The sequence below is a fragment of the Coregonus lavaretus genome, assembly GCF_964263955.1.
Source record: "Coregonus lavaretus genome assembly, chromosome: 25".
NCBI classification, from domain to species: Eukaryota; Metazoa; Chordata; class Actinopteri; order Salmoniformes; family Salmonidae; genus Coregonus; species Coregonus lavaretus.
This window is the reverse complement of record NC_140012.1, coordinates 36147423-36174077: the sequence shown is the minus strand read 5'-3', so window position 1 is coordinate 36174077 and position 26655 is coordinate 36147423. Positions and strand designations below refer to the sequence as shown.

The following is a 26655-nucleotide window of genomic DNA, read 5'->3' as shown; positions in this document are numbered from 1 at the left end:
GAGAGAGACAGAGCCTAGCACGTGTCAGAAATCCAGGGGTGTATCCAACAATGTATACAGCTGAGAGAGAGAGAGAGAGAGAGAGAGAGAGAGAGAGAGAGAGAGAGAGGACATGATCTCGTAGAAGAGAGAAAGAAGGAGGGTGAGAGCAATAAAAATAATGAAAAGAGAGGCATACCAGGACCTATAAACAGGGAGAAGAGAGGAGGAGAACAGACGGAGGCCCATATCAGTTTAACAGACAAACCACCCATGAAGCAGGTTAATATACTAAGCTGAGGTCACATCCCAAACATCTTCACATGTGCTGGGCCAAAAACACGTTTTACATTTCCTGCAACAGGGTGATCAAATTAAAATTCTACATCTATACTGAAAAACTATATAAACGCATGCAACAATTTCAAAGATTTGACTGAGGTACTGTTCATATAGGGAATCAGTCAATTGAAATAGATTCATTAGGCCCTACTCTATGGATTTCACTTAACTGGGCAGGGGTGCAGCCAGGCGTTGGAAGGCACAGGCCCACCCACTTGGCAGCCAGGCCCACCCACTGGGGAGCCAGGACCAGCCAATCAGAATTAGTTTTTCCCCACAAAAGGGCTTTATTACAGACAGAAATACTCCTCAGTTTCATCAGCTGTCCGGGTGGCTGGTCTCAGACGATCCCGCAGGTGAAGAAGCCGGATGTGGAGGTCCTGGGCTGACATGGTTACAGGTGGTCTGCGGTTGTGAGGCCGGTTGGACGTACTGCCAAATCCTCTAAAACGACGTTGGAGACAGCTTATGGTAGAGAAATTAACATTAAATTCTCTGGCAAAAGTTCTGGTGGACATTCCTGCAGTCAGCATGGCAATTGCACACTACCTCAAAACTTGAAAGATCTGTGGCATTGTGTCGTGTTACAAAACTGCACATTTTAAAGTGGCCTTTTATTGTCCCCAGCACAATGTGCACCTGTGTAATGATCATGCTGCTTAATCAGCTTCTTCCCACACCTGTCAGGTGGATGGATTATCTTGGCAAAGGAGAAATGCTCACTAACAGGGATGTAAACAAATTTGTGCACAAAATCTGAGAGAAATAAGCTTTTTGTGGGTATGGACAATTTCTGGGATTTTTTATTTCAACTCATGAAACTTGGGACCAACACTTTACATATTGCATAACTTTTTTTGTTCAGTGTATATCAGAGTTCTGGACATGATTATTTTCTGTCTAGTGCCTGGACCAGTTAGAAGTGCTGATCTCTGTAATATATATCAGAAACAATAGGCTGTCTACCCTGAGCAGTCACAAAAAACTGGCTGTTCTCGCCTTCACAGCGGGAAATAGACTTCCCAAGGACACCTGGTGCTCTGTGCCTCCTACTTTAACAAATGTTATGTATGTAGTGTATATCGTTCCAAACAATATGTTTTAAAATGAGCAAAATCAAAAAGGGTACTTTTGAGATATTCATATTTAATGTTTTAATGTTGAATAAATGAATGTGTAAAAAATTATTTCAGAATCAAGACATACTACATATTTTAGAGCACACAATAAGGAGTATAATGATACCAAGATGTTGTCTGTATCATGTACGGTTCATAGTTCTTATTGAATCGTTAGTGCGGTTGGTAGAAGCAGAATAAGTGTTTAAAAACACTTTTTTTAAAGCGTTTAATTCATTTTAAAAATGTGTTGAAAGCCACTGCCAAGACCTCCCAATGTCAGGTCTACACAGTAAATGTTTCATGCTTTGCATCAGGTATAGACACCAGTAATGGTCCCAGTTTGAAAAAGCTTTGGAGCGTTGACTAGAGACGTCTCCCTAATGAACACCACCCATCCCTGCAGCAGCTAAATAAAGTAAGAAGTTCTCCACATCTTCTTTAGTCATCCACCAGTTGTTGATAAATCATTGTTAACAACTTGGCGCCACAGTAGCATTGAATCATGTTGCAGTAGGGGGTCGCACTTCCGGAGCGACCCACTAGGTGTCATCCTCTGACAACCTTAGGCACCTCCTTACTCACAGTCTGGACTAATCATCATCCTATTGGTGTCACCTGTGTCTACCTGTTCACCTGTGTATTTATGCCCTCACTTCCCTGTGTTCCCTTGCTCAGTTTTCTCTGCTAGTTTCTCTATGCTCAGCAGTACTAATCAGTGTCTGATCGGAGAAGTAGGTACAGGTACTTGAGAAGTGTTCTCCCTGTTTCTTTATTATTTCAGTCATAGTTACTATTTTGTATTTTGGCTCTCAGCCTGTTTTTGGAGACTTATTTGCTCCACCTTTCTTTTATAGTGTTAAGTCTGTTGTTTTGTATCCTGGCTTCGGGACCACCAGTAAAGATCCTTGTTTCACCATCTCTGCCTACTGCCTACTGTCTATCCTGCACCGCACCTGGGTCACACCTCACACCAACCCTTACAGAAAACTGAGCCAATATGGACCCAGAGGAGGCAGCACAGTATCGGAGCTTATTGGCAACGCAGGGAGCTATGCTAAAACAACACGACCACAGCCTGCAGCAGATCACCGAGAATCTCCGCCAGCTGACGATCGCCATGCAGAGCCGGGTGGACACCCGACCAGCCCCGGCAGCCGGCGGAGAGTAAGCCGCAGCAGCGGCGTCTCCAGTCTCGCCTGCAACATCGCGGGAACCCCGCCTACCACCTCCGGAGAGGTATGACGGACGTCCAGAGGGCTGCAGGGAATTCCTCACCCGGTGTTCCCTGGTATTCAGCCTACAACCCTCCTCGTTCCCGACGGAGCATGGCCGGGTGGCCTACATCATCACTCTGTTGATGGGTCGGGCCCTTTCCTGGGCTACTGTGGAGTGGGAGAACCAAACTCCGGCGTGCTCCGACTCCTACCAATTCAACCGGGAGCTACGCAAGGTGTTCGACACCTCTCGGTTGGTGTCGGGGCACGAGGCCGGGAGGCGGATCACAGCCTGTCGGCAGGGTGACCGTTCGGTGGCGGACTACTCCGTGGAGTTCCGAACCCGGGCTCGAGAGGCAGGATGGGAGGAGGCCGCCCTGGGCATCCTTTACGCGCAGGGGCTATTGGAGGGGATGAAGGACGAACTCTCCTTCAGGGAGCTGCCTGAGCAACTGGACGGCCTCGTCAACCTCTCGGTGCGGGTAGACAATCGGCGAAGTGAGAGGGCACACAAGAGAGGGATGACGCAAGGCGCTCCTCCGTGTCCCCCTATCAGCCCGGAGGTTTTCTGCGGATTCAGGGAGGAGACGCCTCAGGAGGAGGCCATGCAGCTGGGTGCAGCATGCTTGTCCAGGATGGAGAGGCAGAGGCGTCTGCGCCAGGGACGTTGCCTGTACTGCGGCCAAGCAGGTCACCACTGCGATTCATGCCCGAAGAAGCCGGGAAAACGGGAGGGCTCGCTAGTATCGGGAGGAGTGCTAGCGAGCCGGAACGTAAACCCCAACTCCAGAGACTCACTGACTTTTCTCCACGTCAGGGTTCAGCACTGGTCGATTCTGGAGCTGCGGGAAACCTGATGGACGCGGGGCTGGCCAAAGGGTGGAGTGTTCCATTACTCTCCCTCTCCGAGCCGGTTCCGGTCATGGGCCTGGACGGTCATGGGCTACAGACTCTGTCACCTGCCCAGACCTGGCAGGCGTTCCCCGGGAGCATTGGGATCTGGGGGAGGTGTTTAGTAAGAGGCGTCCCAAGGGTCTACCGCCTCACAGGCCATACGACTGCGCTATCGATCTCCTGCCGGGCGCCATGCCCACACGAGGGCGATTGTTTTCCTTGTCCTGGCCGGAGTAGCTGGCCATGAGGGAGTGTATCGACGAGGCACTCATCACATCCGCCCATCTACCTCACCTGCGGGCACAGGCTTCTTCGTGGGGAGAAAGGACGGTGGGCAACGGCCGTGCATTGATTACCGGGCGCTCAACGACATCACGGTTAAGAACCGCTACCCACTCCCCCTGATGACGATGGCATTCGAGTCATTGCAGGGAGCCCGGATCTTCACCAAGCTGGACTTACGAAATGCCTACAACCTGTTGAGGATTCAGGAGGGGGACGAGTGGAAGACAGCTTTTAACACATCCAGTGGGCATTACGAGTACCAAGTCATGCCGTTTGGTCTAGCCAACGCGCCTGGGGTGTTCCAGGCGTTGGTCAATGATGTGCTCCGGGACCTCCTCGACCACAGCGTCTTCGAGTATTTGGATGACATCCTAATATTTTCAAAGGACATGAGTGAACACCAGCAGCACATTCGGCAGGTCCTCCAATGCCTTCTCCATCACCAGCTCTACGTCAAGGCGGAGAAGTGCGTGTTCCACATGGAGACAGTCTCCTTCCTGGGGTTCATCGTCACCCAGGGGGACCTACGGATGGACTCAGCCAAGGTCAGCGCGGTACTGGATTGGCCCTAGCCCTCCTCCCTCAAGCAACTACAATGGTTTTTAGGGTTCGCAAATTTTTATAGCCGATTTATTCGCAGTTTTAGCTCCCTAGCCGCTCCCCTGACAGCCCTCACCCAGACGAGCGTGCGCTCCTTCGCCTGGACCCCGGAAGCGGGGAACGCATTCGATGAGCTTAAGCGACGCTTTAAATCGGCCCCGGTCCTAGGGCATCCTGATTCGTCCCTACCGTTCATTGTGGAGGTGGATGCTTCAGACGTTGCGGTGGGAGCAATCCTGTCCCAGCAGTTCCTCACGGATGGTAAGACTCACCACTGAGTGTTTTTCTCCCGTCGGCTGTCCCCGGCAGAGCGGACTAACGACGTGGGGAACCGTGAGCTGTTAGCGGTCAAGCTCGCCCTGGGGGAGTGGAGGCATTGGCTAGAGGGGACCGCCCATCCATTCGTCGTATGGACTGACCATAAGAACTTAGCCTACATTCAGTGAGCCAAGAGGCTCAACTTGCGCCAGGCCAGGTGGGCATTGTTCTTCACCAGGTTCCGGTTCACGATCTCATACCGTCCGGGGTCGAAGAACACCAAGCCTGACGCGCTCTCCCAGCAGTTCGTCCCCGTGGACCTGGTGGAGAGGGACGACCCCATTGTCCCCAACGGCGTAATTGCTGCCCCAGTTTCGTGGGGAATCGATAGGCTGGTCAGAGCAGCGCTACGGCGGGAGCCCGATTCGGGCGGAGGTCCATCGGGGAGGATGTATGTCCCCAAGGCGAAGCGCTCGCGACTGCTTCAGTGGGCGTACGCGTCTGACCTCACCAGCCATCCGGGGGCGCCAGGACGTTGGAGTTCCTGCATAGGAGGTTCTGGTGGCCATCAGCTGAGGGGGATATGCTCGCCTTCGTGGCCGCTTACCCGGCGTGCGCGCATACGAAGAGCTCACGTCAGCCCGCTGCACGGCTGCTCCGACCCCTGCCTATCCTCAAGCACCCCTGGTCCCACATCTCGCTGGATTTAATTTCCGCCCTACCCCCCCTCTGATGGATACACAGTCATCCTGGTCGTTGTGGACCGGTTTTCGAAGGCTGGCCACTTCATTCCCCTTCTCAAACTCCCGTCGGCACAGGGAGACGTCTAAGTTGGTGGTGCAGCACGTTTTCCGGGTCCACGGCCTTCCCCAAGATGTGGTGTCAGAATGGGGCCCTTAGTTTGCCTCCAGGTTCTGGACGGTGTTCGCCACCTGCCTTGGAGCCTCCGTCAGCCTGTCTTCCAGCTTCCATCCCCAGTCGAACGGAGCGCGTCTACCAGGATCTGGAGGGGGTGCTGAGGTGCTACGCCTCCAGCAACCCAGCTACGTGGAGTCAGCGACTGATGTGGGCGGAGTACGCCCACAACACCCTACTCTGCTCGTTTACCGGCCTGTCCCCCTTCCAGTGCCAATACGGATACCAACCCCCCCCCCCCCCCATACCCCGAGCAAGAGGAGGAGGCGGCGGTCCCATTGGTCCTGGCCCACATCAGTCACTTCTCACATCTGTCAGGACTGGAAAAGGAAATGGCATTTCGGACAGAAATGGGCTTATACTACTCCTACTTCAAGACCATCATTGAGGCCCCAACTTTTCTCAACGGCCTGTATCTGGTCATGAACGATCGGCTTACAGAGTACCCACTGGTTATAAACACACTGAAAAGGTTCAATCTCTATCCAGAGGTTGTCCTGGCCAGCTGGTACAGAATCTACACAGATATAATGGAATTCTTTGGACTCCCCACCAAGATGTGTTGGTCCATCAATAGAGGAGAGGGTATGGCTGCAGTGGACGGCTGTGAAGGTATGGGTGACCCCGCCTACTTCTACGTGACCTTTGTGTTCCTCCTCAACGGTCTGATGATGAGTCTGTTCTTCATATACGGGACCTACCTCAGTGGCAGTCGGCTTGGGGGCATGGTCACGGTGCTGTGTTTCTTCTTCAACCATGGAGAGAGCACCCGGGTCATGTGGACTCCGCCCTTGAGGGAGAGCTTCTCCTATCCCTTCCTGGTCCTGCAGATGTTACTGCTCACCCACATCCTCCGGACACGCAACCCCAGCAGAAAGGCCATGTGGGCGCTGGGCATCTCCAATTTGTGCTTCATGCTTCCCTGGCAGTTTGCCCAGTTTGTGCTGCTAACCCAGGTGGCCTCTCTCTTTGCCTCGTACATCCTGGGATACATCAGCCCCACCAAAATGCAGTCCCTCCTAGTGACACACATGATCACACTTGCTGTGTGCTTTGTTCTGATGTTCGGGAACTCCATGCTGCTGACATCATTCTACGCCTCCTCGCTGGTATCCATCTGGGGAATAATCGCCCTGCGGGACAAATTTGCAGAAGCCTTCAAACCTGGCCTCATCACATGGGTCATGCAGGGCCTGGTATGGGTCGTCTCTACGGTCATTCTCAAGTTCATGCTGTCAGCCATCTTTGGAGCTTCTGATGATGCTCACATCAGTAGCTTAATAAAGTCCAAGTTCACCAGCTACAAGGACTTTGACACCATGATGTATACCTGTGCTGCTGAGTTTGACTTCATGGAAATTGAGACCCCACTGCGCTACATCAAGACACTGCTGCTTCCCATCAACATGCTGGTGGTTACTGTCATAGCAGGACGGACGATCCAGGATGTTGTGAGGTTCCTGAGGGAAGGAGAGAAGTATTCTGTCAAACCTGATGACGACGACGACGAAGAGCCAGAAATGTTAGCAAAAGGAGAGCTGGTGTACCATAGCCTACAGTTGATAGCCTTTACAGTGCTGGCGATGCTCATCATGCGTCTCAAGCTCTTCCTCACGCCCCACATGTGCATCATGGCCTCCTTGATCTGCTCCAAACAGTTGTTTGGCTGGATAGGGGAGAAGTTCAAGCTCCACATGATGGTGTTTGGCATCCTGTCCATCATGGCCATGCAAGGGGCGGCCAACCTGCAGGCCCAGTGGGGCATCATGGGAGAATTCAGCAACCTACCCCAGGAGCAGCTGCTGGACTGGATCAAAGACAGCACCCGGCCCAACGCTGTGTTTGCTGGAGCCATGCCCACCATGGCTAGTGTGAAGCTGTCAGCCGGCCGGCCCATCGTCAACCACCCACACTACGAGGACGCTGGACTGAGAGAGAGGACCAAGCTGGTGTACGCCATGTACAGCCGCAAGTCTGCCGAGGTGGTGAAGAGGAACCTGATGCAGCTGGAGGTGGACTACTTTGTCCTGGAGGACTCGTGGTGCACCCGGCGCTCCAGGCCTGGCTGCAGTATGCCTGAGATCTGGGACGTGGAGGACCCTCAGAACGCTGGGAAAGTCCCCCTCTGTACGCTCATGTCCAGGGACTCCAGGCCCCACTTTACTACCGTCTTTCACAACAACGTTTACAAAGTCCTAAAAGTTCCCAAAGCAGCTAAAGACCTCAGATAACAGCAGGGTCGGCCTGTTTTTGGTGCTACCTTCTAGTATTTCCACCGGCTCCGGCCTGGTGCTGTTTTTATATAGTTCCTTTACTGTCACCTAACTGAGGATGCATCCCAAAATGGCACCCTATTCCCTATATAGTGCACTACTTATGACTATAGCCCCATGGACCCTGGTCTAAAGTAGTGCACTATATAGGGAATAGGCGGCAGGTATCTTAGTGGGTAAGAGCGTTGTGCCAGTAACCGAAAGGTCGCTGGTTCTAATCTCAGAGCCGACTAGGTGGAAAATCTGTCTGTGCCCTTGAGCAAGGCACTTAACCCTAATTGCTCCTGTAAGTCGCTCTGGATAAGAGCGTCTGCTAAATGACTAAAATGTAAAATGTAAATGTAAATCAGTCGCTGTCACCGCACCTGGAGGCAGGTACGGGCGGCGCTTAAGCGGGCACTGGTCAGGTCTCAACATCAGGCCAACCGCAGGCGTCGCCCGGCCCCGGTTTTCAGCCGGCTTTTACTGTGGACCGGATCCTGTACTGCCGGCGGATGGGGAGGGGTCTCCAATTTCTGGTGGACTGGGAGGGTTATGGGCCGGAGCAGCGGTCCTGGGTGCTCAGGAGGGACATTCTTGACCCAGGGCTGAGAACAACATTCCGTCGCCTCCACCTGGAGGAACGGCTTGGGCCGTGGGAAGGGGGGGGGCACTGTTACAGGAGGGGGTCGCAGTTCCAGAGCTACCCACTAGGTGTCATCCTCTGACAACCTCAGGCACCTCCTCACTCACAGTCTGGACTAATCATCATCCTATTGGTGTCACCTGTGTCTACGTGTACACCTGTGTATTTATGCCCTCACTTCCCTGTGTTCCCTTGCTCAGTTTTCTCTGCTAGTTTCTCTATGCTCAGCAGTACTAATCGGAGAAGTATGTACAGGTACTCGAGAAGTGTTCTCCCTGTTTCTTTATTATTTCAGTCATAGTTACTATTTTGTATTTTGGCTGTCAGCCTGTTTTTGGAGACTTATTTGCTCCACCTTTCTTTTATCGTGTTAAGTCCGTTGTTTTGTATCGTGGCTTTGGGACCACCAGTAAAGATCCTTGTTTCACCATCTCTGCCTACAGCCTATTGTCTATCCTGCACCGTACCTGGGTCACACCTCACACCACCCCTTACAGTATCACTGACTCTGTCTGGATCAAAGAGTCTTGGATGTCTCAATCTCTGGCAGAACCCTTAACAAGTAAACACTCCTTCAGTGCTGGTTCTGGTGACCCACACGGTGTGCAGGCTTTTTTCCCAGCCTAGCACTAAAACCCCTTATTCAACTAATCAACTTGTCATCCAGCCAATGGTTAGTTGGGCATAAAGCTTGCCCTGAGCATAGTCCTGTACCCCTGATCCAGCATGGTCCAATCCCAACCGCAGAAGGCAGTGGTGAGAGCCAGGACTGGACTGCGCCATTGCAGACAGTACCGGAGGGGGGAGTAGCAGCCTTTTGTGGCATCTACAGCTCAGGTTGTGCAGATCTGTCACCAGCCCAGCGCTGCACACAGAGGGGCAAACATTTTGTGATGGGGGGAAGGGGAGAGTCGTGACACCATCCTGGTCCTTGACAAAGGGCTAGGGTTCCACAGTGATTCGCCCCCTCGTCCAGCCAGTCAACACCACTAAACGCCTTTCATCTGGCCTAATAGCTCCCACGGGAAAGAACACTGGGGAAAGAACGCGAGGTGCCACAGAGGACTGTGATGAACCTAGAGTAGCTGCCCAAAGCCACACTGAAGACTGGACTAAGAGTAGCTAACCAGAGTGGCAATACCTCCAATGAACTTTCCCTTGTTATACAGTGAGAATATAAAGGAATGATTTGTCCAGTGCTGCTTCACGATGATAAGGAGAGCAGAGTGTGAGACTAACCGGTAGTGGGTTGAAGTGCTGGTCTACGAGATGTGTGTATCCATAGTCAAAAAACGAGTGTCGCAGGACCACGTCAATCCCCTGCATCGCTGCCATGCCCAGAGTGTTCAGCCACCTGAAACACATACACGCACACAAACAAACACACACACACACACACACACACACACACACACACACACACACACACACACATACACACACACAAACAAACACACACACACACACACACACACACACACACACACACACACACACACATACACACACACAAACAAACACACACACACACACACACAAACACACACACACGCACACAAACAAACACACACACACACACACACACACACACACACACACACACATACACGCACACAAACAAACACACACACACACACACACACACACACACACATACACGCACACAAACAAACACACACACACACACACACACACACACACACACACACACACACACACACACACATACACACACACAAACAAACACACACACACACACACACACATACACACACACAAACAAACACACACACACACACACACACACACACACACACACACACACACACATACACACACACAAACAAACACACACACACACAAACACACACACACGCACACAAACAAACACACACACACACACACACACACACACACACACACACACACACATACACGCACACAAACAAACACACACACACACACACACACACACACACACACACACACACACACATACACGCACACAAACAAACACACACACACACACACACACACACAAACAAACACACACACACACACACACACACACACACACACACACACACACAAACAAACACACACACACACACACACACACACACACACACACACACACACACACACACACAAACACACACAAACAAACACACACACACACAAACAAGTGAGAATAATGCCTGAGTGAGGTGATACGTTGATTGATTTATAGGTTGATTCATTCATTCATAGATAGATTGATTGACTGTACTTACAGAAAGCCAGCGGCATAGGTATCAGAGAGGTTATTGGTTCCTCCAGACCACGCCGGACCTACTCCACTCAACCACACCTTCTTACCAGGAGCATGGCTATTCACTACCTGAGAGACACAGAGAGAGAGAGAGGGAGAGAGAGAGAGAGGAGAGAGAGAGAGAGAGAGAGAGAGAGAGAGAGAGAGAGAGAGAGAGAGAGAGAGAGAGAGAGAGAGAGAGAGAGAGAGGGGGACAGAGAGAGAGAGAGGAAAGAGAGAGATGGTGGAGAAAGGGGGATACACAACAGAAAAATAGGGATGAGATCAAAGAAAGAGAGAGAAAAAAAGGAGTAATGAGAATGTCCTTTGTTCAGTGACCGCAATGTGAGGTTAGAACGTTTAATTTAGTTTAAAAAATAATACGATTGATCGAACCTCTGGACTGAGCTGGCCCGGAGCCAGCTTCAGCAGCTAACCCAGGTAAATGGATCTGTCCCGAGGACCTGTTCTCTCTGCTCTAAACAGCTAACCCAGGTAAATGGATCTCTGTCCCGAGGACCTGTTCACTCTGCTCTAAACAGCTAACCCAGGTAAATGGATCTCTGTCCCGAGGACCTGTTCTCTCTGCTCTAAACAGCTAACCCAGGTAAATGGATCTCTGTCCCGAGGACCTGTTCTCTCTGCTCTAAACAGCTAACCCAGGTAAATGGATCTGTCCCGAGGACCTGTTCTCTCTGCTGTAAACAGCTAACCCAGGTAAATGGATCTGTCCCGAGGACCTGTTCTCTCTGCTCTAAACAGCTAACCCAGGTAAATGGATCTGTCCCGAGGACCTGTTCTCTCTGCTGTAAACAGCTAACCCAGGTAAATGGATCTCTGTCCCGAGGACCTGTTCTCTCTGCTCTAAACAGCTTCCAGATAACCATTACTACTGGCAGCAAATGGACACACACACACACACACACACATACACAGACACACAAATATGCACAAGCACATACAGCACAAGCATGCTCACACACGCTTGGATGATCAGTTTATTTACCTTTGATATTGAATACTGAATTGTTGAGGAAGAGCTTGCAAGTAAGCAATTCACTGTGCTGTTTACACCTGTTGCAGGTGACAAATAAACTTTGATTTGATTTTGATTTGACACACATGCGCACGCACACACACACACTCACACAGTAGGGCGGCACACATCATTCTTTGATTGTTTTAATGGGCTTTGGGGGGGTCAGTGAGGGTAAATAGCCTTTGAGAGGATCCTTCCCTCTCTTTTACAATGGAGAAGAGTTGGGTGTTTTCTACCAGCTCAGAGACTCAGTGACTATATTGGAAATAGTGTTAGTAGCAATTATTACTTAATTGTGAGCACGATCGACCCACCCTACAGAGACAGACAGACAGACAGGTTCTTATGGCCTTCTTTTTCTCTCTGAGGGAAGTTCCTGCTCTAGATCTGAGAGTTGAGATCCATAGAATTGTGTCCATACAGAGGTAGGGCCTATGGAGGGACGGAGCAGGCAGCAGGGGAGCAGGGGAGAAGCAGGGCAGGTGATCAGCAGAGGCACGTGTAACGGAGGTGATTTGTTGAACCACTCTTACATGATGAGTGACACTGCCTGAGACCTTGTGTCAACCCTTGCCTTTCTCTCACCGTGAGTACTTTAGTGATCTGTTCAGTCAGGGTGTCCAGCAGGCGAGTCTTCAGAAAGTCCTCTACTTTGGTCACTCTGCTATCCATGTAGTAACTACAGACACAACAATAACACACACACACACAGAGAATACAGGTGACTTCTGATAAATGCACAGGGTAACGTCTTTTGTGACATGATGGTTAGGTTGTTTACACTTTAAAAAAAATTTGATGCCAAATGCCCTCACTACATTATTACACGTTGCAACTTAAACAGAGTTTGCACTTATCAGGAAGTATATTCAACTCATTCTCATTAGGCCAAAGTCTGATTCTATGGTACACACAAACTCAAACTCAAACTCTTTTCAACGCTTTATAATAACGGCCAGTAATAAACAGTAGTTATTCACACAAATTGTACATCATTTTTGAATGTTTCATAAGATAATTCATAACGTGCCCCCCTGGAGTCGATGTCCGCACCCCCGCTGAAATCAAATTAGCATAATAGTACAAATATTTGTTTGCATGGTCTGCGTCTCAATCCACCGCTTCCACCAATTGTGGCCTTCAAATGTGGCCGACCTACAGCGATGTTTGTCAGACCATGAGACATCCTGAAAATCGGTCTTCTCACGAAAATGTCTGTAGCCTCACAAGACTCGTATGAAGGTAGCCCGTTACCAGTTTAAAAACGACTGTAGCCTCACAAGACTCGTATAAAGGTAGCCCGGTACCAGTTTAAAAACGCCTGTAGCCTCACAAGACTCGTATGAAGGTAGCCCGGTACCAGTTAAAAAAACTAATGGAAGTATATGGAAGTAGTTTAGTGCCCCCAAAAAGGTTAAATATGGGTACAAAATATACAAAAATCCTTATCTTTCTTATATCTCTCAGATATAGGACAGACACTTTAAAACAAACTTCCTTTGATCTTTTCTTTTGGGACTTTCTGTTTTTCCATGTATGAATCTGTTATTCAATGTGTTTCTATGGGCTAATAGCAGTAAAGCCAAATACAATGTTTTATCAACAAAAATATATATATACAGTACCAGTCAAAAGTTTGGAAACACCTACTCATTCAAGGTTTTTTTTATATTCTTCAAAGTAGCCACCCTTTACCTTGATGACAGCTTGGCACACTCTAGGCATTCTCTCAACCAGCTTCATGAGGAATACTTTTTCAACAGTCTTGAAGGAGTTCCCACATACACTACCGGTCAAAGGTTTGGACACACCTACTCATTCAAGGGTTTTCTTTATTTTTACTATTTTCAACATTGTAGAATAATAGTGAAGACATCAAAACTATGAAATAACACATATGGAATTATGTAGTAACCAAAAAATTGTTAATCAAATCAAAATATATTTTATATTTGAGATTCTTCAAATAGCCACCCTTTGCCGTGATGACAGCTTTGCACGCTCTTGGCATTCTCTCAACCAGCTTCCAACAGTCTTGAAGAAGTTCCCACATATGCTGAGCACTTGTTGGCTGCTTTTCCTTCACTCTGCGATCCGACTAATCCCAAACCATCTCAATTTGGTTGAGGTCGGGGGATTGTGGAGATCAGGTCATCTGATGCAGCACTCCATCACTCTCCTTCTTGGTAAAATAGCCCTTACACAGCCTGGAGGTATGTTGGGTCATTGTCCTGTTGAAAAACAAATGATAGTCCCACTAAGTCCAAACCAGATGGGATGGCGTATTGCTGCAGAATGCTGTGGTAACCATGCTGGTTAAGTGTGCCTTGAATTCTAAATAAATCACAGACAGTGTCACCAGCAAAGCACCCCCACACCATATTTTATGGTGGGAAATACACATGCGGAGATCATCCGTTCACCCACATCTCCAATTTGGACTCCAGACCAAAGGACAAATTTCATCCTGTCTAATGTCCATTGCTCTTGTTTCTTGGCCCAAGCAAGTCTCTTCTTATTATTGGTGTCCATTAGTAGTGTTTTCTTTGCATTCATTAGATCATGAAGGCCTGATTCACACAGTCTCATCTGAACAGTTGATGTTGAGATGTGTCTGTTACTTGAACTCTGTGAAGCATTTATATGGTCTGCAATCTGAGGTGCAATTAACTCTAATTAACTTAGGTAACTCTGTGTCTTCCATTCCTGTGGCGGTCCTCATTTACTTTTTTTCTCCCATTTTAGTCATTTAGCAGACACTCTTATCCAGAGCGACTAACAGGAGCAATTAGGGTTAAGTGCCTTGCTCAAGGGCACATCGACAGATTTTTCACCTAGTCGGCTCGGGGATTAGAAGCAGCGACCTTTCGGTTACTGGCACAACGCTCTTAACCATTAAGCTAACTGCCACCCCATGAGAGCAGGTTTCATCATAGCGCTTGATGGTTTTTGCGACTGCACTTGAAGAAATGTTCCGTATTGACTGACCTTCATGTCTTAAAGTAATGATGGACTGTCATTTCTCTTTGCTTATTTGAGCTGTTCTTGCCATAATATGGACTTGGTATTTTACCAAATAGGGCTATCTTCTGTATACCCCCCCTACCTTGTCACAACACAACTGATTGGCTGAAACGCATTAAGAAGGAAAGAAATTCCACAAATTAACTTCTAAGAAGGCAAACCTGTTCATTGAAATGCATTCCAGGTGACTACCTCATGAAGCTGGTTGAGAGAATGCTAAGAGTGTGCAAAGCTGTCATCAAGGCAAAGGGTGGGTATTTGAAGAATCTCAAATATAAAATATATTTTGATTTGTTGAACACTTTTTTGGTTCCTGCATGATTTCATATGTGTTATTTCATAGTTTTGATGTCTTCACTATTATTCTACAGTGTAGAAAATAGTAAAAATAAAGAAAAACCCTGGAATTAATAGGTGTTTTCAAAACTTTTGACCGGTAGTGTAGGTGTTCCTTTCGTTTAGGTGGGAAAGGGAAGTGTGGAGTGCGGTCTTGGCCATGGTGGAGAGTTTGGAATCTGATTGATTGATTGCTTCTGTGGACAGGTGTCTTATTTTTTGATCCCCTGCTGATTTTGTACGTTTGCCCACTGACAAAAAATTGTCCGTCTATAATTTTAATGGTAGGTTTATTTGAACAGTGAGGGACAGAATAACAACAAAAAAATCCAGAAGAACGCATGTCAAAAATGTTATAAATTGATTTTGCATTTTAATGAGGGAAATAAGTATTTGACCACCTCTCAATCGGCAAGCAGCTTGGTGAGAAGGTGACAACAGTTGGTGCGATTATTCGCAAATGGAAGAAACACAAAATAACTGTCAATCTCCCTCGGCCTGGGGCTCCATGCAAGATCTCACCTCGTGGAGTTGCAATGATCATGAGAACGGTGAGGAATCAGCCCAGAACTACACAGGAGGATCTTGTCAATGATCTCAAAGCTGCTGGGACCATAGTCACCAAGAAAACAATTGGTAACACACTACGCCGTGAAGAAATCCTGCAGGGCCCGCAAGGTTCCCCTGCTCAAGAAAGCACATATACAGGCCCGTCTGAAGTTTGCCAATGAACATCTGAATGATTCAGAGGAGAACTGGGTGAAAGTGTTGTGGTCAGATGAGACCAAAATCGAGCTCTTTGGCATCAACTCAACTCGCCGTGTTTGGAGGAGGAGGAATGCTGCCTATGACCCCAAGAACACCATCCCCACTGTCAAATATAGAGGTGGAAACATTATGCTTTGGCGGTGTTTTTCTGCTAAGGGGACAGGACAACTTCACCACATCAAAGGGACGATGGACGGGGCCATGTACCGTCAAATCTTGGGTGAGAACCTCCTTCCCTCAGCCAGGGCATTGAAAATGGGTCGTGGATGGGTATTCCAGCATGACAATGACCCAAAACAAACAGCCAAGGCAACAAAGGAGTGGCTCAAGAAGAAGCACATTAAGGTCCTGGAGTGGCCTAGCCAGTCTCCAGACCTTAATCCCATAGAAAATCTGTGGAGGGAGCTGAAGGTTCGAGTTGCTAAACGTCAGACTCGAAACCTTAATGACTCGGAGAAGATCTGCAAAGAGGAGTGGGACAAAATCCCTCCTGAGATGTGTGCAAACCTGGTGGCCAACTACAAGAAACGTCTGACCTCTGTGATTGCCAACAAGGGTTTTGCCACCAAGTACTAAGTCATGTTTTGCAGAGGGGTCAAATACTTATTTCCCTCATTAAAATGCAAATCAATTTATAACATTTTTGACATGCGTTTTTCTGGATTTTTTTGTTGTTATTATGTCTCTCACTGTTCAAATAAATCTACCATTAAAATTATAGACTGATCATGTCTTTGTCAGTGGGCAAACGTACAAAATCAGCAGGGGATCAAATACTTTTTTCCCTCACTGTACAGGTAACAAGCTGAGATTAGGAGCACTCCCTTTAAGAGTGTGCTCCTGATCTCAGCTCGTTACCTGTATAAAAGACACCTGGGAGCCAGACATCTTTCTGATTGAGAGGGGGTCAAATACTTATTTCCCTCATTAAAATGCAAATCAATTTATAACATTTTTGACATGCGTTTTTCCGGATTTATTTGTTGTTATTCTGTCTCTCACTGTTCAAATAAACCTACCATTAAAATTATAGACTGATAATTTCTTTGTCAGTGGGCAAACGTACAAAATCAGCAGGGGATCAAATACTTTTTTCCCTCACTGTAAGTATTTAGACCCTTTACTCAGTAGTTTGTTAAAGCACTTTTGGCGGCGATTACAGCCTTGAGTCTTCTTGGGTATGACCCTACAAGCTTGGCACACCTGTATTTGGGGAGTTTATCCCATTCTTCTCTGCATATCCTCTCAAGCTCTGTCAGGTTGGATGGGGAGCGTCACTGCACAGCTATTTTCAGGTCTCTCCAGAGATGTTCGATCGGGTTCAAGTCCGGGCTCTGGCTGAGTTACTCAAGGACATTCAGAGACTTGTCCCGAAGCCACTCCTGCATTGTCTTGGCTGTGTGCTTAGGGTTGTTGGGTTGTTGTCCTGTTGGAAGGTGAACCTTCGCCCCAGTCTGAGGTCCTGAGCGCTCTAAAGCAGGATTTCATCAAGGATCTCTCTGTACTTTGCTCCGTTCATCCTTCCCTCGATCCTGACTAGTCTCCCAGTCCCTGCCTCTGAAAAACATCCCCACAGCATGATGCTGCCACCACCGTGCTTCACCGTAGGGATGGTGCCAGGTTTCCTCCTTAACTTCCTTTAGATTTCTTGGGGGGACAATCTGTTGTTCCATGTAGTGAATATGTTATTCAATGGATTTGTATTGGCTAATATAGTAGCAGTAAGGCCCAAAATAATTTTGTATCCAATAAATTGTTTATATATTTCTGATACTTCAAGGGGTCATAAAATTCAATATCAAATAGCAAAATGATCCTTGGTATGACCTTCTTAAAACAATTCCATATAGCTTGGTAGCTTGATCCCTTTAAACTGCAGCTTTCGGCCCCCTTCATTGTAGAACCTTTCACACAGATATACAGTGAGCTCCATAATTCATTGGACAGTGACAATTATTTTGTTATTTTGGTTCTGTACTCTAGCACTTTGAGTTTGAAAGGATACAATGACAATGAGGGTGAAGTGCAGACTGTCAGCTTTAATTTGAGGGTATTTTCATATATATCGGATGAACTGTTTAGAAATGATAGCACCTTTTATACATGGTCCCCCCATTTTAAGGTACTACAAGTATTTGTTAAATTGGCTTCACAGATGTGTGTTGTTAGGCAGGTGTATTCATTTGTGTCGTTAGTGAATGCAGGAGAGCTGTTGATGAATAGCATTGATTCTAGACTTTGCTATTGCCTTTGGAGGTTGTTGTTGTGGTGTGACAACATGAGGAAGACAGCAGTGTCGATGCAAATGAAGCTGGCCGTCATAAGGCTCAGAAATGAAAATCAATCAATCAGGAACATTGCAAAAACCCTGGCCATGCTCAAGTCAACAGTTTGGTTCATCATTAACAAGAAAAAAACAACCGGTGAACTCAATTATGTCAAAAGACCCGGTAGACCGAGGAAGACCACTGTAGTGGATGACCGGAGAATACTCTCTATGGTGAAGAAAACCCCCCTGACAACAGCCCAACAGATCAAAAACACTCTCCTGGATGCAGGTGTAGATGTGTCAAAGTCTACCATACGTAGAAGACTACACCAGCAGGACTACAGAGGGTACACTACAAGATGCAAAACACTGATAAGCCTGAAGAACAGAAAGGCGAGATTAGTTTGCTAAAAAGCACCTAAAAGAGCCCCAAGAGTTCTGGAAAAAAGTATTGTGGACAGATGAGACAAAGATTAACATGTACCAGAGTGATGGAAAGAGGAAAGTGTGGAGAAAAAAAAGAAATGCCCATGATCCAAAGCATATCACCTCATCCGTGAAACATGGTGGAGGGGGTGTTATGGCTTGGGCCTGTATGGCTGCCAGTGGAACAGGCTCACTTGTCGTCATCGATGATGTGACTGCAGACAGAAGTAGAACAATGAATTCTGAAGTCTATAGAAATATTTTATCTGCTCAGATAAAACCAAATGCCTCCAAACTCATTGGACGGCACTTCATCATGCAACAAGACAATGACCCTAAACATACTGCTAGAGCAACAAAGGGGTTTTTGATGGCCAAAAAGTGGAAAATCCTTGACTGGCCGAGTCAATCACCGGATCTGAATCCAATTGAACATGCATTTTACATGCTGAAGAGGAGACTGAAGGCAATAAGTCCCCAAAATAAGCAGGAACTGAAGATGGCTGCAGTACAGGCCTGGCAGAGCATCACCAGGGAAGATACCCAGCGTCTGGTGATGTCAATGCATCGCAGACTTCAAGCAGTCATTGCATGCAAAGGATATGCGACCAAATATTAACAATGATTACTTTATTCTACATGATGTTAAACTGTCCGATGATTTTTGATGCCCGAAAATGGGGGGGACCATGTACAAAAGCTTCTATAATTCGTAAACGGTTCATCCGATATGTATGAAAATACCCTCAAATTAAAGCTGACAGTCTGCACTTCACCCTCATTGTCATTGTATCCTTTCAAACTCAAAGTGCTAGAGTACAGAACCAAAATAACAAAAAAATTGTCACTGTCCAATGAATTATGGAGCTCACTGTATATATATATATATTTTTTTTTACAATTACTTCTGGTGCTATCCCTAAGATCTGGAAGGCGGTGCATGTCCTCCCACTTCACAAAGGCGGGGATCCTTCTGAACTAGATAACTGAGCTAGAATTTACCTAGATAACTTTCTGACTTAGATCATAGGAATCACTGTGCTGCCATATGTATAGATCCAAGGCCCTTGATACTGTCGACCATCCCCTATTCATTCAAAGGTTGTCTTTAATGGGCCTCGACCAGGCGTCTTGCATGTGATTTGGGAATTACTGTATCTGTCAAACAGGACACAATGTGTGCTTTCTGATGGTATCAAGTCAAGTTCTATAATTCTCGTATAAATATTTCAGGTGGTTTACACATTTATGCATTGGATAGTTATCTCATCGAGCAGGTTAATGCCTATAAATATCTGGGCTTTTGGATTGACAAAACATTTACGTTTAAAAAACATACGGATGAGCTAGCTAAGAAGCTGAGATTTAAAGTAGGCTTATTTTATAGAACTAGATCATGCCTCTCCCTAAACATTAGGAAACAGGTTGTACAGGCAACCGTCGTGCCAGCTCTTGATTATTTTGACACCATTTATCAAAGTGCAGCTGCCACTACTTTAAAACCCTTGGATGCAGTGTACCATAGCACCCTTCGCTTTATCACACGAAACAGGTTTAATACTCATAACTGGATCCTTTATCAGAAGGTTGACTGGACCTCTCTAAATTCCCCTAGATCACTTAATTTCTCAATTTTTATTTACAAAGCTCTGCTGCGCAAGCTTCCAACATATCTCACTTCTCTGTTAAAGTATAAAAATAAAATGCACCAAACCTGCTCACAGAGTTGGTTAACTCTTGAGGTCCCTTGTGTCTCTACCAACCTAAGTAAATCTGCTTTTAGTTTTAACGCCCCCCATGTTTGGAATAATTTACGATCCTCATTACATCTTGAATCCCTGGTACCAATAGGGAAATTTAGAACGCTGATGAGGAATGTATTCACTGAGGTTTGCGGGTGTTTTGGTTGATTGTAATAATTTATTTGTGATGTTGAAACATAGTGTATCTGTTGTATTTTGTAGTTTCTATTTTTGCTGTTTTATTGAATTATCATGTTGATTTGTGAATTGTTTGTTCTCAGGTCACCATTGAAAATGAGACCCTGGTCTCAATTGGGCTCCCCTTAATAAACAAAAGGTAAATAAAAAATACATTTAAAAAAAACTCCATATCAACTGTAAAATATGGTGGTGGATCTTTGATGTTATCAGGCTATTTTGCACCACTGTTCCTGGGGCCCTTGTTAAGGTCAATGGCATAATTAACTTTACCCAGTACCACAACCTTTCAGCCCAAAACCTGGTTGACTCTGTCAGGAGGCTGAAACTTGGTCCAAGTGGATCTTCCAGCAAGACAATAACCCAGCAAGACATGGTTAATTGGTCACAAAATCAACATTTTGCAATGGCCATCTCAGTTTCCAGACTTGAAACACATTGAAAACCTGTGGTTTGAATTAAAGAGGGCAGTCCAAAAGCACAGATGAAGGATATCAAGTATCTGGCAAGATTCTGTACGGAGGAATGTTCTAAGATCATCTATTTTTGAGCTGAAAAACAATGGCCAGAGCTTACCCATGATTCTGCACAACGATGTAAGTCAATAAGTCATAATTTTAGTGACAAAACCGAACTGCCCTCTTTGTGCGAATTCGTGCCAATGATGTGTATTTTACTATGAAATGACGTGTATATTATTTTCCCCCCAATGTTTAGTTTCAGGGCTGGGTTTTATTTGAATGGTACCGCCCACCAGTATGGCATTGTTTATTAATCAGAAACACCTGCAAAGTTCACGAGTCGTGACTGAGCTGAGCAACATAATAGATAATCTTTGGCAAAGATGGTTGATAAATGAAGATAGTTCACTCAGGCTGTTTACCGTTGACGTTTCTTTGGGACACCAATGCAATAGCAGCCGGGTATGTTCTAGTTAGTTCAATGGTAAATGTTTTTGCACCTCCCCTTTATTTACCAGAAAATTATCATACTCCATTGGACAATTTGTCAAACGTCGCTTATTGTTTCAGCTAGTTAGCATTAAAAGAATATATGGCCATTTTATAAATAGTAAAATTGCGTGATATTGATTGCATTTTAGAACCCCGCTCCCCCCGTCGCCGAAAGATGAATGGTTTTGACCACAAACTTTTTATGCAAATTGCATGGCCTGGTGCCCCGGGTGTGCAGGGTTTGCTTATTTTCTACCATTCCATTGACCTAAAAAGAAATCTCCACCCACCCGGGCTCTGTCGTTGCCGGCCGCGACTGGGAGACCCATGGGGCGGCGCACAATTGGCCCAGCGTCGTCCAGGGTAGGGGAGGGAATGGCTGGCAGGGATGTAGCTCAGTTGGTAGAGCATGGCGTTTGCAATGACAGGGTTGTGGGTTTGATTCCCACATGGGGCCAGTATGAAAAAATTTAAAATAATGTATGCACTCACTAACTGTAAGTCGCTATGGATAAGAGCGTCTGCTAAATGACTAAAATGTAAATGTAAATATCCATATTACTGTAGCTTATATTCTCTCTATTTATATGGTGGATTCGCGGATGCAGTTTAGATCATGTATTGAAATATAGCTAGCTAGCTTGCTGAAATGATAACCGAGAGAACAAAGAATATAGATATTTGATCATGTCCAAATATTCTGGAAGTCTGGAATCTGACAGTTTCACTGCAATGATCAAACGGCAAGAGTCAGACAAACGTCAACCCTCAATATCAACAGCTTGTATAGGCACTGTTTAGCTGAGACTCACCTCTTGACACTGGTAGTCTTTTTCTGAAATAAATATTTTCACGACTTTCTGTCAACTGAAATGGTGCTCACATAACTTTCATTAGCTATAGTGCTGAGCGATTAGTGCTTTTTGAAGTCGGTTCGGTTTCGGTTAGATTATTAAAAAAATTATGTTTTTTGATTATTAAAAAACAAACATTAAATGCATTATGAAATAATGAAATTACAATTATTTTAATGGGAATTCCAAAGCCCAATATAATAAACATTCAATTGTCAAAACATTTAAAATATTCCATTGTCTCTGTCAGGTCCACATTGGATAGACATCAATAGAAAAATAGGAAATTACTATGAAATAATACAATATTTCAGTTGTGTATATGACTTTGTTTTATTATTTTTAATTCCTTAAAGTCATCATCTCATGTCTGCGCAGGCAGTAGCAGTCAGCCATCTCTGTGCTCCCCATACTGTACTGCTTTTAGTCATCCTATTTAGCTAGTCTGCCTAAGTATGCTGCAGATCTGTCTGACAAAATCATTTTACTAGTTCTTCAAAGTAGATAGGGCATACTTTCACAAACTGTCTCTGTTTCCCTCGTCGTTGTGTTGTGTAGCCTACATTCCTCTCTCATGCGGTCTATGCGGTCTGTGTGTATCTAACCTAACGTAGCAGGCATATTATGCCTCATTCACATTAACCATAAGCACTCCGTTATGTTGCGCCGGATGTCATTCATTTGAATGGGGACCGTCCACAACAAAAGGGAATTACAACGCCTCCTTGCGGTTGAAGGCTCCGTGTCGGGATGAATGCCGCATACTTTTAATTTTTCCAAACTCTGCGTAGTCTTCAATCTGGCCAGAGTCCGTTAAAGAAAAGGAAGTTACCAAACCACAGAAGAAGATGAAAATAAGTGGTTTTAAACGATGGGTTTATAGGATAGCTAGCAACTTGCAAACAATTACCCATTCTTATAACTGAGCATTATTTTAATAATATGTTACAAATAATACATATTGGCTGTTAAGCCAATTATGCTTTATGACTGTTACCTCCCGTTTTAGTTTATTGTGATGGTAATGACGTTTGTCTTTTATGATAATTATTAGGTGGAGGTCACTAGCTACAGTATAGCCTAGCTTTTAGCTAGCTGCTTTGTAAGATAGCTTGACTTGCTAGAAGGTTATAGAAACAACTTGAGGAAAACTAAACTAAACATGTTTTATCAACTGAAAAGGACATATTTTGCAATCTCCCAAAATAAATGCGATCTTTGACGAGAGACTAGGCTCTACTCCATCTTGTCTTGCGTTGGCTGTCCAGTAGTAGCACAATCTTGAATGAAGATGACGTACGACATAATTAAATACGTCACGATGTAAACGGGGAATAAAGTGGGCTCACAAAAATAAATAAATTGAGTTCAAGTAATTGAACCGATGTCAGTCAATTAGTTGTTTAATCACCAAAAACAAAAGTTGGTTAATCGCTCAGCACTAATTAGTTAGCTAAGGTTAGCATGCTAGCTAGTTACACTGACAGCTGTCAGTCAGTGCATTATTTGTTGTTATTTCTCTGCTACACGTGGAAATCACCACAATGTTCCCACCCCCAATTCCTGAATATGTATTAGCAGCCTGTGTCAGTCTTCGAGGTGGAACCTAAACAAAAATTTCCGCTCTAGGACCGGAATTACTTGATATGAGCCAATCTGGCGTCCTTCTTCTATCCCCATTGACCTCTTTAACGCATCTATGGGGACAAGCTAAGAACCCTTCTGGAACCCTTTTTTCTAAGAGTGTAGTGGACATTGGCAGTAACTGCAACATTTTTGTAACGCTTTATTCATTCATCCATAATATACTGTATTACCAGATGCTGTGTAAGCCTTGAAAAAAGAATGCTATCTAACACTGAACTAACTTCCCGGCAAAACAATTTCTGGTTACCACTACATTCCCAGAATGTTAGTAGAGATGTTGTGAGAAAGTAAAAATGGCACCTTCTCTAAAATCTCATGAATGTTTGACACGTTCCCGGGGATGCCTCCCAACCCATGACATGGCTATAATTAAGCAATAAGCCCAGAGGAGGTGTGGTATATTAGCCAATACACCACGCCTAAGGGATGTTCTTTTGCAAAGCGGAATGCCTTCCTGGATACAGCCCTTGGCAGTGGTATATTGGCCATATACCACAAACCCCTGAGGTGCCTAATTGCTATTATAAACCTGTTACCAACATAAATATAACAATAAACAAGTAGTTTTGCCTAATAACCATGGTATTTTGTCTGATATATACAGGGCTGGAATGCTGTTTCAGCCAATCAGCATCCAGGACCCAAACTACCTGGGTTATAACGGCGGTTATAATGATTAGAAAGGTTATTCAAGGTTAACTTACCTTACAGTTTAAAGATGCAGGTTTTGGTCGATGACTGTCAAAGATCTGGGTTTTGGACCATTCCTGAGATCAAGTTGTCTCTGTTGTTTCTTCAGCCATGTTTCATCCTCACTAAATACCCTTTACAGCCCTACCTCTCTCTCTGCTGGCCCAAATATGGGCTTCTGGCCTCAGGTTTACCATGTCTTGTTGATGTACATGGGCGGCAGGTAGCTTAGTGGTTAAGAGCATTGTGCCAGTAATTGTGCCAGTAATCGAAAGGTTGCTGGTTCTAATCCCCGAGCCGACTAGGTGAAAAATCTGTCGATGTGCCCTTGAGCAAGGCACTTAACCCTAATTGCTCCTGTAAGTCGCTCTGGATAAGAGCGTCTGCTAAATGACCAAAAAATAAATTTAATTTTTTTTACAGTTTAACGGTTTTAGAATACAATCAATACATTTCCTTAAACATCCTGTGTGTGCTTATGTTTTTACCATTAATATATTCTAAAAAAATATTTAAACAATTCTGGGTACTGCTGGAATGTCTCCTAATGGCATGGCCATGTTTCCTCTCTAACTTAGCTTTCTCTCTTCTCTCTTGCTCACTTTTGATCTCTCCCTCTCTATATCTCTCGCTATGCTCTCTCTCCCTTTCTCTCTCCCCTCACTCTCATCTCTCTCTCTCCCCCCTCTCTCCCCTCTCCCTCTCCCCTCTCCCCTCTCTCCCTCCCCTCTCTCCCCTCTCTCTCTCCCCTCTCTCTCCCCTCTCCCTCTCTCTCTCCCCTCTCTCCCCTCTCTCTCTCCCCTCTCTCTCCCCTCTCTTTCCCCCCTCTCTCTCCCCTCTCTCTCCCCTCTCTCTCCCCTCTCTTTCCCCCCTCTATCCCCCCTCTCTGTCCCCCCTGTACAATGGTTCTCTCTCTGACGTGCCAGTCTCAGAGCAGTAGAGCAGAGTAGGGATTATGTAGTGGAATGGTTGAGATGTAGATAAATACCAGATTTTAAGTTTTAAGATGTCAGAGAGAAAAGAAAGAAAGTTACAAGATGAGGAGGAAAGGAGGGAGAACGAGGAGAGACAGAAGGAGAGAGAGAGAGAGAAAGAAGGACAGAGAGAGAGAGAGAGACAAGAGACAAAGGGTGCGCTCGTGTGTGTGTGTGTGTGTGTGTGTGTGTGTGTGTGTGTGTGTGTGTGTGTGTGTGTGTGTGTGTGTGTGTGTGTGTGTGTGTGTGTGTGTGTGTGTGTGTTCATGCCGGGCATGTGTGTGTTTGAGGGTCTCTACCACTGAATAAAACGTGTCCCTCCAGGGAAATGGGCCCTCAGGATTTACGAGTCCAGCGAGACAGTGAATAAAGTGTGGAGAGCAACACTAATCTCCATTACCCTCCTGCCGTCTTTACGCTTTCTTTCCTCTTGCAGCTCTCTCTGTTTTCTCCATCCAGCTGTAAATAACCTCAGTCCCCCCGCTGAGTGTCCACTCTTCTATACACAGTCTTTATGCTCCTATTAATGGAGCAATACTCCCACTAAGACAAAACACAACCGCACCATGAGGATGTGGACAAAACACAACTGTACTATGAGGATGTGGACAAAACACAACCACACTATGAGGATGTAGACACAACACAACCACACTATGAAGATGTAGATAAAACACAACTGCACTATGAGGATGTGGACAAAACACAACCGCACTATGAGGATGTGGACAAAACACAACCGTACTATGAGGATGTAGACAAAACACAACCACACTATGAGGATGTGGACAAAACACAACCACACTATGAGGATGTAGATAAAACACAACCAAACTATGAGGATGTGGACAAAACACAACCGTACTATGAGGATGTGGACAAAACACAACCAAACTATGAAGATGTAGACAAAACATAACCACACTATGAAGATGTAGA

General features: G+C 45.8%; 2 protein-coding genes across 2 annotated transcripts in view; one reads left to right on the top strand and one right to left on the bottom strand.

Annotated features, from left to right (window-relative positions):
* LOC311100980 (inactive heparanase-2-like) overlaps positions 1 to 26655 on the bottom strand; it is a gene marked incomplete at both ends in the record, with an annotated part of 123360 nt that overhangs the window by 24971 nt on the left and 71734 nt on the right. Inside the window, 3 exons of the mRNA XM_084141985.1 lie at positions 9746 to 9860; positions 10780 to 10886; positions 12421 to 12514. Of these exons, the coding sequence (XP_083998111.1) occupies positions 9746 to 9860; positions 10780 to 10886; positions 12421 to 12514 (316 nt within the window). The remainder of the gene's footprint in view (positions 1 to 9745; positions 9861 to 10779; positions 10887 to 12420; positions 12515 to 26655) is intronic.
* Positions 5914 to 7915, top strand: LOC311100979 (protein C-mannosyl-transferase DPY19L1-like). Its single transcript, XM_084141984.1, has one exon. It carries the CDS (start codon positions 5941 to 5943, stop codon positions 7837 to 7839), a length of 1899 nt encoding a protein of 632 aa, XP_083998110.1. The 5' UTR covers positions 5914 to 5940; the 3' UTR covers positions 7840 to 7915.

Excerpts from the sequence above, each read along its gene's own strand:
- LOC311100979 (XM_084141984.1), top strand. The coding sequence starts at position 5,941 with ATGGCATTTCGGACAGAAATGGGCTTATACTACTCCTACTTCAAGACC.